General features: G+C 35.9%; 1 protein-coding gene across 2 annotated transcripts in view; it reads right to left on the bottom strand.

Moving 5' to 3' along the window:
• RNF13 (ring finger protein 13) overlaps positions 1–20236 on the bottom strand; it is a 140942-nt gene that overhangs the window by 25504 nt on the left and 95202 nt on the right. For both annotated transcript variants that reach the window (XM_047784514.1, XM_047784525.1), the window contains one exon: positions 11179–11272. In XM_047784514.1, coding sequence (XP_047640470.1) covers positions 11179–11272 — 94 coding nt within the window. The remainder of the gene's footprint in view (positions 1–11178; positions 11273–20236) is intronic.

Here is a 20236-nt window from a genome sequence, read left to right as displayed (position 1 = left end):
GTCTTCTGCCCATTTTTTTTCATTGGGCAAATGGCTTTTTTTTTTTCTTTTTTGGACACCCCGTGGCATATGGAGATCCCAGGGCAGGGAAGAGATCCAAGCTGAAGCTGCAACCTTAGCCACAGCTGCAGCAATGCCAGATCTTTGACCTACTGTGCCGGGCCAGATCAAACTTGCATCCCAGTGTTTCCAAGACACTGCCAATCCCACTGCACCACAATAGGAACACATAAATGGCATTTTTCAAAATCATGCAACTAACATACTCAACAGTGAAAGACTGAAAGCTTTCCTCCTAAGATCAGGACCAAGATAAGGGTGCATACTTTCACCACTATTATTCAACACTGTATTTGGGGTTCTACTGAGAGCAATTGCACAGGAAAAGGAAATGAATCCAAATTGGAAAGGAAGAAATAAAACTATGTATAATTCACAGATGATATGATCCTGTATTTAGAAAACACCAAAGAATCCATAAGAAAACTACTAGAGCTAATAAATTCAGCAAAGTTGTAAGTTACTAGATCAACATATAAAAACTCTAACCGATATTCTGTGATAATCTAGATGGAAAAAGAATATGAAAAGAATGGATATGTGTATAACTGAATCACTTTGTTGTACAGCAGAAATTATCACAACAATGTAAATTAACTATACTTCAATAAAACTTTAAAAAATGAAAAAAAAAAACTCAAACAGAAAAAAAAATTGGTTGGGTTTTTATACACTGGCAATAAACAATCCAAAAAGGAAATTAAGAAATTAATTCCATTTGCAATAGCATCTAAGAGATAATAAACTTAGGGGAAAAAATCTAACAAAGGAGGTAAAAGACTTGTATACTGAAAACTACAAGATGTTGATGGATGAAATTAAAGAAGACCTAAATAAATAGAAAGCCATCTCACGATCATTGACCAGAAGACCTAATACTGTTAAGGTTTCAATACTACCCTAACCAATCTACAAATTCAACCCAATTCTTATCAGAATTCCAACAGACTTTTTTGTAGAAATGGAAAACTTGAGCCTCAAATTCAAATGGAATTTTCAAAGGATCTTAAATAGCCAAAACAATCTTGGAAAATGAAGAACAATGTTGGAGGACCATACTTCCCAATTTCAGAACAGTGCAAATAGAAGGTACTCAAAGGTTTCATATTGACATATAGACAGACACAGAGATCAATGGAATAAACCTGAGAGTCTAGAAATAAACTCATTCGTCTATGGACAATATTTTTGACAAGGGTAAAAGACCATGTAATGAAGAAAGAACAGTCACTTCAACAAATGGTGCTAGGACAATTTCATTTCCACATGCAAAAGAATAAAGCTGGAGCCCTTCCTCACACTATAGATAAAAAGTAACTCAAAACTGATCGAAGACCTAGTATGAGCTAAAACCATAAAACTCTTAGAAGAAAATATGCGGGTGAATCTCCATGACCTTGGATTTGGCAAAGTATTCTTAATTATGACACCAAGAGCATGAACAAAAAGAAGAACAGAGAATTTGGATTTCACCCTAATTTAAAACTTTTGTGCTTCAAAGAATATTGATAAGGATGTGAATAGGAACCCTTCTGCATTGTTGCTGGGAATCTAAAAAAGTGCATTGGCTGTGAAAAACAGTATGGCATTTTCTCAAAAAGTTAAACACAGAATTACCATACCACCCAGCAATCTTTCTCTTAGGTACTTACTCAAAAAACTGAATGCAGGAACCCAAACATATTTTTATGCCAATTTTAAGTGTTATTCACAATAGCTGAAAGGTAGAAGAAACCCAAGTATCCATAAGCACATAAATGGATATATACACAAAATGTGGTAAAAAAAAAAAAACACACACACACACAACCAAACAAATAAAACCACGCACTGGAATATTATTAAGCCATAAAAAGCAATGAAGTTCTGTTACATGCCACAACTATGAATAATCTTTAAAAAAATTATGCTAAATGAATAGGCCAGACACAAAAGAATACTGGATGATTTCACTTATATGAAATATCTAGAAGGCAAATTCATAGTGCCAGAAAGGAGTCTAGAGGTTACCAGAGACTGGTGAGAGGTGAGAATAGGGAGTTATTGTTTAAGAAGTACAGTTTCTAGAGTGAAGAAAAAGTTTTAGAACTAGACAGTAGTGGTGTTTGCAAGAACATTGTGAATGTAATTAAACCACTGAATTTTACTCTTAAAATGGTTAAATGATAAATGAGAAAGTTATATACATACTTTACCAGAATAAAAATAAATATTTAAAAAAACAATCTGGACGCAAATGATACACCATTCCCCAAAAATTACCTCAAAATGGATCACAGACCTAAACAGAAAAGGCAAAACTATAAAATTACAGAAGATAACATAGAAAATCTAGGTGACCTTGGATATGACAATGAGTTTTTAAGTACACCACCAAAAGAATGACCTATGAAAGAAAAAACTGATAGGAGGGATTTCATTTGAATTAAAAACTTTTTTGGAGTTACCATTGTGGCTCAGCAGTTAATGAACTCGAGCAGCATCCATGAGGACGTGGGTTTAATCCCTGGCCTTGCTCAGTTGGTTAAGGATCCGGTGTTGCCATGAGCTGTGGTGTAGGTCAAAGACACAGCTCAGATCCTGCTTGCTGTGGCTATGGCACAGGCCGGTGGCTACAACTATGATTGGACCCTAGCCTGGGAGCCTCCATATTGCTGTGGGTGTGGCCTTAAAAAGACCAAAAAAACCCACATTTTTTGTGATAGACATTGTCAGAGAATGAAAAGACAAGTCATATACTGGGGGAAAATGTTGTAAAACACGTATCTAATAGAGACATGGTTTCCAAAATTTATGAAGAATTCTTAAAATTTAAATAACACAACAACATGTCTTAGTCAGTTTGGGCTGCCATAACAAATACCATAGGATGGTTTAAACAACAAACATTTACTTCTCACAGTTCTGAAGACTATGAAATCCAAGATTAAGGGGTTAACCAAATTAGCCAACTTGGTTGCAGATACCACGCTCTTCCTGACTTGCAGATGGCTGCTTTCTTGCTATAACCTTATATGACAAACAGATCATCTGTGTCTTTTCAAGTACAAAGGCAACTTAATCCCATTCATTAGGCCTCTCCCTCATGACCTAATCACCTCCCAAAGGTCCCACCTCCAGACATCATCATACTGGGGATTATGGTTTCAACAGAAGAATTTTGGGAAGTTCCCTTGTGGCACAGTGATTTAAGGATCCAGCATTGCTGCAGTTGTGGCATAGGCCACAACTAAAGTGCAGGTTTGATCCCTGTCCTGGAAACTTACATATGCCATGTGTATGGCAAAAAAAAAAAAAAAAAAAAAAAAGGAATTCTGATGAAACTTTCAGTCAAGTGCATAATCCAATTTAAAAATTAGTATAACAGAAAAGAAAATCATGGACTTGGAGAAGAGACTTGTGGCTGCCTGATGGGAGGAGGAGAGAGTGGGAGGGATCGGGAGCTTGGGGTTATCAGACACAACTTAGAATAGATTTACAAGGAGATCCTGCTGAATAGCATTGAGAACTTTGTCTAGATACTCATGTTGCAACAGAACAAAGGATGGGGGAAAAATGTAATTGTAATGTATACATGTAAGGATAACCTGACCCCCTTGCTGTACAGTGGGAAAATAAAAAAATTATAAAAAAAATTAGTATAAGATCTCAATAAGCATATTAAAAGCTGCTCAACACTATGTGTATGAGATACCACTACATACCTATTAGAATGGCTATAGTACAAAACAATGACAACACCAAATGCTGGGGAGGATGTGGAACAAGAGAACTCTCATTTATTGCTGGCAGGAAAGCAAACTGGTATACTCACTTTGGAAGGGAGGCTAGCAGTTTCTGACAAAGCTAAACATGTCTTACCACGTGACCCAGCCATCATAGTCCTTTGTTGTTTACCCAAATGTGTTGAAAATTTAGGATCACACAAAAACATGCACACAAAATTTTATTGTAGCTTTATTCTTAAATGCCAAAACTTGGAAGCAGTTAAGATGTTCTTCAATAGACAATGAATAAATATATTTGGTATAGCCATTATTCAACAATAAAAAGAAATGACTTATTAGGCCACAGAAAGTCATGGAGGAACCTTAAATGTAGATTTGCTATTCTACAACAGTCTGCAACAAATAAAACTACAGTAAAAGATCAGCAGTTGCCAATGATTCATGAGAGGCAAGGAGAAAGAGATGAATAGATGGTGCACAGAGAATTTTTAGAGCAGTGAAACTATTCTGTGTGATATAACGGTGGATACATGACATTACACATCTGCCAAAATGTACAGACTTGTACAATGCAAAGAGTGACCTCCACTTCACTATATGCTTTAATTAATAATATATCAATATTTATTAATCATTTGTAACAAATATACCACCTAATGAAAGATTAGAGTATTAGGGATGTTTTAAGAGGGGAGAGGCATACTGGAGCTCTCTATACTTTCTTGTTTGTTTTTTAATTTTTAATTTAATTTTATTTTTATTAGAGTATCATTGATTTACAGTGCTGTGTCAGTTTCTGCTGTACTGCACAGTGATCCAGTCATACATATATATATACATTTGCTTTTTCATACTACCTTCCATCATGTTCTATCCTAAGAGAATGGACACAATTGCTTGTGAATGTCCATCGAAAGATGAATGGATTAAGAAGATGTGATACATATATACAATGTAATACCACTCAGCCATAATAAACAAAATAATGCCATTTGCAGCAACATGGATGCAACTAAAGATTTCTCTGTACTTTCTACTCAATTTTTCTGTAAACTTAAAACTGCTCTAAAAATAAAAACTATTAATTAAAAGAACAAAAATGTTTTTAACAAAAGGCAGGGGCACTGTGTTATTCTAAATGTCAATGCCATAAAAGACAAAGGCTGAAGAATAAATCTAGATTAAAGAAATTCAAATAAATATTATAACTACATGTAATAAGTGATACTAGACTGGATGCTATACTTACTGTAAGAAAAATATTATAAAGGAACCTACTGGAATAAATAACAAAACTAGAAAAAAATATAATGAATTAGATTAAAATAGTCTATCAACAAATTTCTTTTGTGGAAATTTCCATTTCCTCCTTAAATGCAGCACCAAAAAACAATCTTCTTGTTTTTAAGAAATACATGTGAAAATATTTAGACATATAGGATCATGATGTATATTACTCCCAAATTATTAAGATGAAAAACTTTATATACATACATACATAAAGAAGAGCAAAAATGATAAAGCAATAGGTTGTCTCCAAAACTTCATGTCCAATCAGAACCTGTGAATGTCACCTTTATTTGGATATAGCTTCTTTCCAAGTGTAACCAAATTAAGATGAGGTTATAACAGATTTGGGTGTCCTTACAGAAAATGTAGATTTAGACACACACATACACACGGGGAAAAAAGCCATGTGAAGATGGAGGCAGAGATTGGACTTATGCTGCCACAAGACATGGAAAGCCAAGGATTGCCCTTTCAGAAACAAGAAAGAGGCAAGGAAGAATCCTTTCCTTGCCAACAACTTGGTTTTAGAATTCTAGTTTATGGAACTCTAACAAAATTAATTTCTATTGTTTTAAGCCCCCTGGTTTGTGGTACTTTGTTACGGCAACCCTATGGAAACTAATATAGTAAGTAATAGGTGAATCTGCGTAAAGGGTATATGGGTATTTTTGGACAATTCATGCAAAGTTCTTTCTGTCCTCTTAATAGTCTTTCTCAGTACAAAAGTTTTTTAACTTTGAAGCAAAGTTTTTCTAAGTTTGAAGTTATTTCCTGAAAGGTTAAACATTAATATGAAAGGGCCAAGGACTGAATAGACATTTCTCCAAAGAAGACAGACAAATGGTCAATAAGCACATGAAAACATGCTCAACATCATTAATCATTACGGAAATGTAGATGGATGAACCTTGAGGACATTATGCTAAGTAAAATAAGCCAGTCACTTATTATTCTGCTTATAGAAGGTACCTAGAGTAGTCAAATTCATAGAGATAGAAAGCAGAACAGTACTTGCCATGGGCTGGTGGGAAAAGGGAAACGGAGGGTTACTGTTTATTGTGTACACAGTTTCAGGTTGGGAAGATGCAAAAATTCTGGAGATAGATTGTGGTGATGACTGTGCATCACTGTGAATATAGTTAATGTCACTGAACCTTACACTTAAAAACTGTTAAAATGGTGAATTTTATGTTATGTGTATTTTACTACAAAAAATACAATAGTTGTATGTATATATCTGGAGGCAGGGTGGCCTTGACAAGCTGATTTTATATTTACATGGAAATGCAAAGTGTCATGAATAGCTAAAACTTGAAGAAAAGCAAGGTGAGAGGATTGTAGTAGATATCAAGATTTACCACAAATCTATACTAACTGAGATATGGTGTGTTACCGATATAAGGATAAACAAACAAACAATAAGACCAACGGAAGTCCAGAAACAAACTCACACGTAATGGACAACTTGATTATGTCAGAGGTGACCAACACTGTGAACAGTGAATTTTTAGTAATTAGCTCTGGGACAACTAGATATCCTTATATAAAATATCAGACTGAAAACAACTTAAATTGGGCCCCATTTTCCAGAATCAGGTAGACTACATATCCAAACATAAAAAGTAAAACTCTAAAGCTTTCAGAAGATAATATAATATCTATATGATCTTAGAGTATAGAAGTTACTTTAAAACATGCAAAAACATTATCATAAAAGAACTTTAGTTCTGTGAAAAAATAAGCCGCAAACTAGAAGACAGTGGAGACACAAAAAATCAATGAAGACATGATTCGCCGCCACACACCACAACTCCAGGGCAGGATTGTGAGAACATACGAAGAATTCCTCCTACATGTGAAAAACAGGGAAGGACAACCCAACAGGAAAATGATATGAAAGATGCTTTAAGATAGTGAAAACCTAACTAGTAAATAAAAATACAAACTGGCACTTAATCTCACTAACAGGGAAATGTAAATTAAAACCACTAAGAAATACCTTTATAAAACCATTGGATTGGCTAAAACTTAAAACTGTCAGTACAAAATATGGTACATGTGTGGGACAACAGAAACTCCTATATATTGTTGAATGGGAATATAAACTAGTACTATCATCACTTTGAACAAAGCTTGGTGTTATCCAATAAAACTGAAGATGGGTATATCCTATGCGCCAGAGTATATATTAGCTAATCTACTTCTAACATATATTCTAAAGAAATTCATGCTAATATACACCAGGATAGAATGTTAAGAGCATGATCTGTAATGGATGGCCCCATACTGGGAAAGCAAAATAAAACATTCTACATCAACTATACATCAATAAAAAATAAATAAAAAACAAAACACCAGAACGTCAAAAATCTATTATTAATAAAACAGATGAATGATATATTTATACAATGCAATGAAAGTGAATGAACTACATATACATGCAATGAAGTGAGTTAATTTCACCAATTATCTTAATAAAAAGGTAAGACCAAAAGTGAGTTAATTTCACCAATTACCTTAATAAAGAGGTAAGACCAAAAATATGCAATTCAAAAACACAAAAAATTAAACCATAATGTTTTAGAATGCATATAGTGATAAAGCTTAGGAGAAAGGCAATGAAATCATTATCATAAGCCAACACAGTGATTACTTTCAGTGAGGGGGAAAGGATTACAATCTAGAAGTGGACACAGCAGTTTCTGCAATGCTAGTAATGTTCTATTTCTTGAACTGGATGGTTCCAGAAAATAGTTTATTGTATACATGTTATACTTCATATTTTTAAAAATGTGAAGGCATACAGATGAACATGGCTAGAGAAAAGCACACAGTTCTGCTGACTGGTACATAGCCATGAACCTGAAAGGGAAGTTCAGGTTCATATTATATTTCCCTAGTCCATCTGCCCATCTACTCTTAGAATAATACTTCATACCTTTCTGTTCTAAAATCTCCAACATCTCCTCTCCCATCATCTTCCAGTTGATGACTGTGTTTCCTATTTCACTGAGAAAAGTCGAAATAAAGAACCCTTCCACAGACTGACCATCATAAACACTACCAGGATTTTGCACCCACATAGTCTACCTTCCCTTAGCTCAACTCTCCATGCTACTATCTAAGGCCCATCCACCCATTTGTACACCAGATCCCATGACTTCTTTCCTTCTCAAAGACATTATTACAGCAGCTCTCCCATCTGATATCTACATCATCAATTTCCTTCAGCAAATAAGCAGTTATTTCTTAATCAAACTGCCCCTATCAGTTACTATAGAAGAATTTCTTGGCTCTCTCTATAGTTAAATTTCTTGAAAAAGTTGTCTTCAATCCCTCTCCTTCTATTCTCAAACCCATCACAATCACATTTTGGTTTGACCACTCTGTCAAAACTGCATGTAACGATAGTCAATAACCTCTAACAATCAATTGTCAGTTCTCCTCTTACTTAGAAGCTTTCAACACAGATAGATTATCACTCCTTGCTCCTTAGAGATCTGCATTACTTGGTTTCTGGTAAATCACTCTCCTATTTTCCCCTTTCTCTATGAGAATATATGAGAGTATATGACCTATGAGAAGGTCACTGCTTCTCAGGCCCTGCTGTGGATCCCTTACTTAATGGTGGAATGCGGAGTTCCCGTCATGGCTCAGTGGTTAACGAATCCAACTAGGAGCCATGAGGTTGCAGGATGGATCCCTGGCCTTGCTCAGTGGGTTAAGGATCCGGTGTTGCTGTGAGCTGTGGTGTAGGTCACAGACGCGGCTCGGATCTCCAGTTGCTATGGCTGTGGCTGTGGCCGGCGGCTACAGCTCCAATTAGACCCCTAGCCTGGGAACCTCCATATGCCCTGGGTGTGGACCTAGGAAAGAAAAAAAAAAAAAAATGGTGGAATGTCCCAATATATCTTTGGTATTCTTCTGTCTAACCATACTCATTCTCTTGGTAATTTCATCCACTCTCATGATTTAAATACATTTTTATACTAATACTCCTAGTTCAGGAGTTCCCACTGAGGATCCAGCATTGTCTCTGCAGTGACAAGGGTTCGGTTCTTGGCCTGGTGCAGTGTGTTAAGGATCTGGTGTTGCCACAGCTGTGAAGCAGGTCACAACTACAGCTCAGATTTGATCTCTGGCCTAGGAACTTCCATATGCTGCAGGTATGGCCATAAAAGTTAAAAAAAAAAAAAAAAAGAGTACTCCCAGTTCAGACCCCTCTCTTAAACTCTGGACTCATTTAATGTCTAGTGGACATCTGAAATTCCACATGTCCAAAACTGATTTCCCAAATTTTCTGCCAAAACCTGCTCTATCATTTATTAACCATCCTTATTTCTATTTAAGGCAATGCCATCCTTCTAGTTGCTAAAACCGAAAAATCTAGAGTCATCCTTGTTTCCTATCCCCACATCTAGTCCATCAATAAATCCAATACATTCTATCTTCCCAATACATCTAGAATAAGATTTCTTCACCTCCTCTCCTTGTTACCACTCTAGTCCAAGCCACATTCATCTCTCTCTTGGATTTCTGCAGTAACCTCCTAGCTGGTCTCTCTGTTTTTTCCCCTGACCCTCTACAAGATCCATTTAATTTATAATATATATCTTATCTTTCCTCTGCTCAAAATCCTATAATAGTTACTCATCTTACTCAGCTATGCATGCCCTTTTTAGCCAAGAACAATATCAACATCATCTTTTTTTCCAGTTTTAGGAAACACAAGTACAAATACACACAATGGAGCCTAAAAAAGTGATTCCTAAAACCAGTCTTCAAACTGATCTATGAATACCTTTTACTTAATCCACACTGTATGATGATAATACACTGCATTTTTACAAGTGCTGCTATCAATTTCTTTTAACGTGATTTTTTTCTATTATTTTGTTGTTAAATTTTATTTTTTCAAAAAGTAACTATAAAAGACAGGTTTTTTAAACATTTTATTACTTGGAAAAATAAAAACTTCGCAGAACTGGAGTTCCTGTCGTGGCTCAGTGGTTAACAAATCCGACTAGGAACCATGAGGTTGCAGGTTCGATCCATGGCCTTGCTCAGTGGGTTAAGGATCCGGTGTTGCTGTGAGCTGTGGTGTAGGTGACAGATACGGCTCTGATCCTGCGTTGCTGCGGCTCTGGCATAAGCCAGTGGCTATAGGTCCGATTGGACTCCTAGCCTGGGAACCTCCATATGCTGCGGTGTGGCCCTAGAAAAGACAAAAAGACAAAAAAAAAAAAAATTTGCAGAACGAAGATTTTTTTTAAATTGAAGTATATTTAACAGAATAAAGTCATAATACCTTCTCTATTTTTCCTTTCCACTGTCTATGAATTTTCTCTGCTGAATTAAAAGAACACAGAATATTTTTACTGGTATGTGAAACTGAAAAGTCTGGAAACTATTGGCCAAAAAGATTTAACAAGCATGTACCTGCACTAACAGCCCACTAAATCATAGGCAGGAGAAACTACACTGGCTACAGCATTAAACCCATGCCTCTCCCTGTCAGTACTGGCTGTGAGACATTAAATTTTTTGCTTTCTGACCTTCTATTTCCTCATCTACAAGACCTTCCCCCATTTCATAGAAGAGAGTTAAATGAGATGATACATTTAAAATAGACTGACACATAATAGCTAACACAGCAGTATAAACTATTTGCTTAGTTAATACAATGTATTTAGCTAAGATAGCACTATAAACTATGTGTTTGGTTAATACAATGTTAATATAGGAGTATACTGCTGGAGGGAGAGAGGGAGGAAATAAGAGGGACCAGACTACCCTGGCAGCAGAGGTATTTTATCCACTGATGTTTAGAACTTTTGGCACATGGTGATGATAAAAAAACATTTTTGTCATTTTCATTATCATTTTTATATTCTCTGAAGACCATGTACTCCCTTCTTGCCTTCACCAGGGTATAATACACCACAGGAAAAGACCATCTCTCACATTCACTCATTCATTATCAACTGAGAGTTGGGCATAATGTATGGCAATGATTCAGAAGGTAGGAATAGAGTACAATAACCATATTTTCTTAAATAAACTAAGGGTGATTATGTAGAAAATAAAAATATTCACTTACCTTTTTTGAATTTATGTATAGGGAGTTTCTTCAGTTGATCTTTACGAAGTCTGTTTCTTCTAGCTCTATGTCTGTCCTGGACAAATTTTGTGATCTAAAAATAAAAGAGAAAAAAAAGGGATCACGTATTAAACATGCAAATACAAAATGGCCATTAAATAATGTCTTTTAAGTTTCTAGATAGGTGCTATATAAATCAATTCAATTTATTTAAATCCTAATCATAATATTATTAATTAAAACATTAAATTACATTAGTGATAAATTATCCCTTAAATTATTCTTTGAATTTTTATTCATTGACTAAATTATCTTTTTCTTTTTTTTTTTTTTTGCTTTTCAGGGCCACAGCTGTGGCATATAGAAGTTCCCAGGCTAGGGGCTGAATAGGAGTTGCAACTGCCGACCTATGCCACAGCCACTGCAACTCAAAATCTGAGCTGTGTCTGCAACCTACACCATAGCTCATGGCAATGCCACATACTTAATCCACTGAGCAAGGCCAGGGATCAAACCTGCATCTTCATGGACACTAGTTGGGTTCGAAAACTGCCTAGTCAGAGTTCCCGTCATGGCTCAGAGGTTAGCAAATCCAACTAGGAACCATGAGGTTGAGGGTTGGATCCCTGGCCTCGCTCAGTGGGTTAAGGATCTGGCATTGCTGTGAGCTGTGGTGTAGGTTGCAGATGCGGCTTGGATCCCTCGTTGCTGTGACTCTGGCACAGGCCAGTGGCTACAACTCCGATTAGACCCCTAGCCTGGGAATCTCCATATGCCACAGGAGCGTCCCAAGAAATGGCAAAAAAAAAAAAAAAAAAAAGAAAAGAAAACTGCCTAGTCACAATGGGAACTCCCTATTGATCTAAATTATCATTAATTTACTATAATAGAAACATTATAAATAGCATGTAACTGTTTGTTTACAAAAATACAAATAGGAGACTCTAGGTTACAAAGACTCCACTAGATGAAAAATGAGAGGGTTGAAATTTCTATAGGTTAACTAATGAAATTTTCAAATATAACATACTAGTCACTGCACTTTCAGTGGTTCAAGCAGCAAAATGGACAGAACTAATACAGAACACTTGTCCTATAAATATTCAAAAATACCAAAGATACAAAATATTTTATCTTTTCCTTGTTTGTCTTTTTAGGGCCACACCTGCGGCATATGGAGGTTCCCAGTCTAGGGGTCAAACTGGAGCTGCAGCTGCCAGCCTGTACCACAACCACAGCAACACAGGATCCGAGCCATGTCTGCAACATACATCACAGATCACAGCAATGCCAGATCCTTAAACCACTGAGCATGACCAGGGATCAAACCCACAACCTCATGGTTTCTAGTCAGATTTGTTTCCACTGCACCACAATGGTAACTCCCCAAATATACAAAATATTTTAAACTATATATAACTATGTATGTAAGAATAAAAAATAAGTCCATGGGGCCAGAACCAAATGCCAAAAGCAACATCCATAATGGAAATTTTTGACAAATTTGACTACCTCAATGTTAAGGATTTCTGTCCTCAAAAGACATTGTTAAAAGACAAGCCACAGATTAGAAGAAAATATTTGCAAACTGCATATCCCATAAGGGATTTCTATCCAGAATATATAAAGAATTCAAAACTCAATAATAAAATAAGCAACCCAATAGAAAAAAAAAAACGGGCAAAATATCTGAATAAACACTTTACAACTGAAGATATACAGATGCCAAATAAGCACTTGAAGAGATGCTCAACACAGTCAAGAGAAAAATGAAAATTCAAATTCACAAATACAATATATACCTATTAGAATAACTAAAGACTGATTATACCATGTGTTGGCATAAAAGCAGAGGAACCTGCACTCTGATAGACTACTGAAAAGACTGTAAAATGGCACAACCACTTCGGAAAATAATTTGGTGGTTTCTCATAAATTTAAATATATTATCTATCAAATGACTTCATCCTACTCCTATTTATATTTACCCAACAGAAATGAGAGTGTAGGAGGTCCCATTGTGGCACAGCAGAAATGAATCCAACTAGTACCCATGAGGATGCAGGTTCGTTCCCTGGCCTCAATCAGTGGGTTGGGGATCTGGTTTTGCCATGAGCTGTGGTGTAGGTTGCAGACATGGCTCAGATTCTGTGTTGCTGTGCCTGTGGCACAGGCCGGCAGCAATAGCTCCGATTTGACCCCTAGACTGGGAACTTTCATATGCTACAGGTGCAGCCCTAAAAAAAGCAAAAAAAAGAAAAAGAAAAAAAGAAATGAAAGCATATATTCATACAACAACTAGTATACAGATGTACAAAAAAGTCTGTGTCAGCTTTATTTGTAATAACCAAAAACTAGAAACAACCAACAGGTAAGTGGACAAATAAAACCGTGAGACAGTTATAAAATGGAATACAAGTCAGCAATAAAAATAATGAATATCTATATACTCAATAAAATACATGAAGCTCAAAATAATTATTTGGAGAGAAAGTAGACACAGAGAAGCAGATAATTTATGATTCCCTGTATATAAAGTTGTAGAAAATGCAAACTGATCTATGGTTACCAAAAGCAGATCTGTGGTTGTCTACAGGTGGTAGAGAGGGGGATGAAGGAAAAATTTGGAAGAGTTTTGTAAAGCAAGTGACTACCATAGAATATGAGGAAACTGCTCAAGCTACTGATTTCATTATCTTGATTGGAGTGGTGGTTTGTTTTTTTTTTGTTTGTTTGTTTTTTTGGCCTTTTTGCCTTTTCTAGGGCCACTTTGCATGGCATTTGGAGGTTCCCAGGCTAGGGGTTGAATCGGAGCTATAGCTGCTGGCCTACACCACAGCCACAGCAACATGGGATCTGAGTCACGTCTGCGACCTACACCACAGCTCACAGCAACACCAGATCCTTAACCCACTGAGCAAGGCCAGGGATCCAACCCGCAACCTCATGGTTCCTAGTCAAATTCGTTAACCACTGCGCCACGACGGGAACTCCTGTAGTGGAGGTTTTACAAGTATGCATATATATGTCAAAAGTTACCAAACTGGGAGTTCCTGTCATGGTGCAGCAGAAATGGGGATCTGGCATTGCTGTAAGCTGTGGTGTAGGTCACAGACACAGCTCCTGCACTGAGAGACTGTGGCTGTAGCAGGCAGCTGTAGCTCCAATTCAACCCCTAGCCTGGGAATCTCCACATGCCACAGGTGCAGCCCTAAAAAGCAAAAAAAAAAAAAAAATTACCAAACTGTACATTTAAATATGTGCAGCTTATTAATATATTATTTATACTTCAATAAAAGTTTACTTTAAAAATGTAATAGTAACCACTAGAAGAATAACAATATGACATAGCTTTCACACTGATAGGAGAAAGGGTAAGAAAGAGAAAAAAAGTTGAGTAATCCCAATCTGCACAGTAGGAAAAAAAAAAAGAATAAAAAGTAAACAATAGAAATCAGCCAACATCACAAACATATAAATGGATTAAATGCACCAGTTTTTTTAAAGCATGTATCACATTAGAATAAGAAAAAATATCAATCATACGCTATTCACAAGACATAAGATTAAAACTTAATGACACATATAGACAAAAATAAAGGTAAAAAATACAGGGATATATAAAGATATACCATGGTAATACTAAAAGCTGATGTTATCAAGTAAAATAGGATATAAGACAAAAATCATCATTATAATTATCACAATGGTAATGATAAAAGAGGATACTTCATCTATAAAATGACAAAATAATGGGAGAAACATACAAATTCACAAGCTCAAAAGTTCTAGCTTAAGCAGACAAAAAAAAATAAATAAATAAAAGCAAAGACCACAGACCTATGATGACCAGTATGTTAGCCACTATATACATGTAGCTATTGAGCACTTGGAATGTGGCTAGTCTCAAATGAGATTTGCTATAAAAGTAAAAAATACACCAGACTGCAAAGACTTGGTACAAAAAGATGTAAAACATATTTTATGATTATTTATATTAACTGAATGATGAAATGCATTTTAGATTATGTTAAATAAACACAGTATTTAAGTTAATCTCACCTGTTTCCTCTTTAAATTTGGCTACCAGAAAATTTAAAATTACAATAAGTGTGTCTCACAATACTGTCCTATTGTATAGCACTGCTTTAGAAAACAGAGGAGTACAAAAAACTATAGACAACTGCAATGATTGCACATTTCTGTGAATCTTCTAAAAACTACTAAATTGTACTATTTAAATGGGTCAATTTTATGTCATGTGAATTATATTTCAATAAAACTGTCTTTAAAATACTAAAAAGGGAGTTCCCATCGCGGCTCAGTTGTTAACAAACCTAACTAATATCCATGAGGATGCAGGTTCGATCACTGGCCTCACTCAGTGGGTTGGGGATCTGATGTTGCCAACGTGGCTTGGATCCCGCTTTACTGTGGCTGTGGCACAGGCCAGCAGCTACAGCTCTGATTCAAAGCTTAGCCTGGTAACCTCCATATGTTGAGCATGTGGCCCTAAAAAGATAAAAAGGTAAAAATAAAAAAATAAAATAAAATACTAAAAAAAAAAAAAAAAAGCCTAGACAAAACAAATACATAGCTCAAACTAATGAACATATACAAAACTTTGCACTCCACAATTCTTTTCACACACGAGGAATATTCACAAAATTTAACCACAATAACCATGCCTCTTCACCACCTGGATTCTAAATAACTTGAAAAATAAGATCATAAACTGGCAGGTGGGGGCAGGTGGAACACCCAACTTAGTGAACAAAGAAATAGAACCTTCTCCTAAACCACAGAATTAGATTATCTTACCCACCAGATATAGGTAGGTAGGCCTTCCCCTCACCTTCCTCTAGAACTGCAGAACCAGTCCTGGAGGAGCTGAAGACAGGCTCGTCTCAAGGCAAAGATGGAGCTGAGCCAAGCAAGCCCTAATTTATTCTTCCCAGGTGTATCACACAGATGAGATACTTCATCTGCCCTAAAACCACATGAGTAAAAGAGGAGGGAAGAGTGAGGAGTATTAGTAACTGAGTTTCTCATTAACATGGATGGAGACATTACGAATGGTAAGAAATATATAACTGAAAAAATTTAATTTAAACCAAATTAAAATAAATGAGTTACATACAGCTAAAGTGATTGTTAATGAGAAAGTTATAACCTAAAGGCATATACTAATAAAGAAAAAAAAGAATAACTATTCAGCTGATGAAGCTAGAAAAAGACAAGCAATGTTTACAAAAGTAGAAGACAATCATAATGCTAAGAGCATAAATTCATGAGATAGATTTAAAAAAGAAAGTAAAAACATTAGAACATAAGTCCTACTGGAATATAAACTGCTTGACATCAGGAATTTTTACTTTTTTTTTTTTCTTTTTTAGGGCTGCACCTGCAGCATATGGAAGTTCCCAGGCTAAGGGTCAAATTGGAGCTATAACTACCGGCCTACACCACAACCACAGCAACGCCAGATCCGAGCTGTGTCTGTGACCTACACTACAGCTCATGACAACACAGGATCCTTAACCCACTGAGTGAGGCCAGGGACTGAATCCGAGTCCTCATGGGTACTAGTTGGATCCATTACTGCTGAGACACAACGAGAACTCTGGGTTTTTACCTATTTTGTTCACTGAGGAAAATTCAGACCCTAGAGCAGTGCCTAGGTTCATCATAGGTACAGAACAAATACTTGCTGAATGAAAGAAAAAAGAAAAAAAGTCCATTTCTCTGAAAAACTAACTTCTGACAACACTGTGCAAGGCACGGGTGAATATGAATAAACAGAACTTGCCCCACATACCGAAATTCTCTTTAAATTGTTATATGAATATATAAATATTATAAATCACTTAATACAACAATACTTGGAAATAGACAAAATAGGTAATTTCTTAGAAATATGATTTAGCATGAAAAAGTAGACAACCATTTATGTGTCCAAGTAACTACAAAAAAGGTTAGCAGACCTATATATTTTATAGGCAACTTTCACCAAAAACGCAAGGAAAGATAATCCCAATTTTATTCTAAAAAATCATTTAGAAAATAAAAGAAAGCTTTGGTTTTATGGGGCTAGCTCTGTCTTATTTAGTTATTTTAAATTATGGTAAAATATACATAACAGAAATATTACTACCTTAACCATTTTTAAGTATACAGTTCTGTGGCACTAAGTACATCCACTTTGTTGTGCTCTACTGCCACCTTCATCCACCAAACTCTTTCTTCTCCCCAAATTGAAAACCCTGGGAGTTTCCATTGTGGTGCAGTGGAAGCAAATCTGACTAGCATCCATGAGGGTGCAGGTTTGATCCCTGGCCTTGCTCAGTGGCTTAAGGATCCGGTGCTGCCATGAGCTGTGGTGTAGATCGCAGAGGCAGCTTGGATCCAGCACTGCTGTGGCTGTAGTACAGGCCAGCAGCTGTAGCCCCGATTCGACTCCTAGCCAGGGAACTTCTATATGCTGCAGGTGCAGCCCTAAAAAGCAAAAAAAAGAAAGGAAGGAATCATTTAAAAATAAATAAATAGATTCATGTAATCCAACATTAGAATAAAGGAAAAAACAGTAATTATTATGACAAAAAAAGATATTTTAATTCAGCACCCACTCATTATTTAAGAAGAAAAAAGGCAAATAAAATTTTGGATTCTTTATTACTATTTCTTTTTTTTTTTTCTTTTGGCAGCACCGGTGGCATTTAGAAGTTCCTAGGCCAGGGATTGAAACCCTGCCACAATTACAACCTGTACCACAGCTGCAACCTGCACCACAGCTGTGGCAATGCCAGATTCTTAACCCACTGCACCACATGGGAACTTCTTTTTTTTTCCGTGACTTACCAGAAAATATAGCACAATGTTAAACCAGAGATACAATAAGCATCTTCTTTTTTGTCCCTGACTTTCAAGGGAAGGCCTCTAATAATTCACTATTTAATGATGTTAATTTTAAGTTTTTAGTCAACAATTTTTATAAGCCTAAGGATATTTACTTCTAGTTTGCCATGCGTATTTTTTGTTTGTTGTTTGCTGTTCTAACTTTCCACACTTCCTTGCATCTATACTGAAAATCCAAGAGAATCAACAAGAATAGGAGAATTCAGTAAGTTTGCAGAGGCAAGATTAATATATAAAAACCAATAATGTCCAGTGTCTAAATGTCGGTTTCTAAATACTACTCCTTAATTTAAAAAAAAAAAAAATGCAGGGCAAAGAAATGTCTGATTCTAGGGCTAGGGCAAGAAAAATAAAAGATGAGCCTGGAGTTTCTTACAGTACCAAACACCAAAGAAGTATATACAAAACAAAAGGACGGGTCCAAAGAGAAGCAAGACCTACCCTAACAAAGCTCAAATGTCCAAATGCTCAATTAAAACAACAAAAATAAATAGTGGAATATTGAATTATTACCTAGAGCATAAAATAAATACACAGAGTATAAACTAATATAAGTAAATTATTGAATAAATAAATAAGCACCAAGAAGAGACAAATCTTCCTCACAAAAGAATTCTATATAATATATGCAGATATTTCCCTCCTTTCAGGAAGTGAAACTTAATTCCTGCCCCTCCCCAATTTTGGGCAGGTAATACTTAGTGTCTCACTTCCAAAGAAAGAACATAATAGAGAAAGAGAAAAAAATACTAACTTTACAGTGGAGAAACCTGGCAAACATTACCTAAACCAAGGGATGAAGGTTAACATCCTGAGGGATGTTATGCAGATACCATGTACCCCATAACATGTTAGGATGGAGAAGGGCACTTCACTGATACTCTTTTTTAAAAACCTATAATCCAAGGAGTCTGCAATTGACATATACACACTACTATATACCCAATAAGGACCTACTTACAGCACAGGGAAATATACTATTTTTAAAAAGAATCTGAAAAAAAAATAGATATATAAGTATGTATATCTGAATCACTTTGCTATACACCTGAAACTAAAACAACACTAAATCAAATATACCTTAGTAAAAAAAAACCCTATAACCCAGTCTAATAAGGAAAACATCAGATTAAAGAACATTCCATAGGATACCAGGCCAGGACTCCCCAAGACTGTCAAGGTCATGAAAAACAAGGAGAAATTAAGAAATTCTCATAGATTAAAGGAGATTGGGAATATGTGATAACCAAAAACAACATGGTAACCTGTACCGGGTCCTGGAACAAAAAGAAAACATTGATAGAAAAACTGGTAAAAACTATACAAAGTCTGGAGTTTAGAAATAGTAATGCGCCAATGTCAGTTTCTTAGTTTTGACAAAGGTACCATGGTAAAGTAAAATGTTAACAATGGGGGAAACTACATGAGGAATGGATAGGAACTCTTCTTTGAAATCATTCTATAAATCTTAACATTATTCCAATGTTAAAAGTTTATTAGTCCCCTAGTTAATATCCAGTAACAACCAATTAGAAAATGCAACTCCAGGAAGTCTAACAAAAGACATGCAAAGTGTTTACAGAAAAAAAATTATTACACTGGTGGATTTGAAAGGCCAAAATAAATTAAAACAAATACCACAGTATCATAGGAAGACTGAACATTTCAAAGACAGTGTTTAATATTTAATCTATGAATTCAATACAATAATAAACTCATCAGAGTTCCCGTCGTGGCTCAGTGGTTAACGAATCCGACTAGTAACCATGAGGTTGCGGGTTCGATCCCTGGCCTTGCTTGTGGGTTAAGGATCCAGCATTGCCGTGAGCTGTGGTGTAGGTTGCAGACATGGCTCAGATCCCAAGTTGCTGTGGCTCTGGTGTAGGCCAGCGGCTACAGCTCCGATTCAACCCCTAGCCTGGGAACCTCCATATGCCACAGGAGTGGCCCTAGAAAAGACAAAAATAATAATAATAATAATAATAATAAACATTTATATGTGAATATATTTATGAAAAATTAAAAGGGACAATAGTGGGATTGTTTATATCTTTTATTAATAGAATACAGAAGGGTTCTCCTATCTGCTTCTGCACTCAATTTGTTTTGCTACCACACATCATGTAGTGACTTAGAAAACTCC

Source organism: Phacochoerus africanus, chromosome 1 (assembly GCF_016906955.1).
Source record: "Phacochoerus africanus isolate WHEZ1 chromosome 1, ROS_Pafr_v1, whole genome shotgun sequence".
In the NCBI taxonomy this organism is placed as follows: Eukaryota; Metazoa; Chordata; class Mammalia; order Artiodactyla; family Suidae; genus Phacochoerus; species Phacochoerus africanus.
This window is presented reverse-complemented; position numbering and strand designations above follow the sequence as displayed.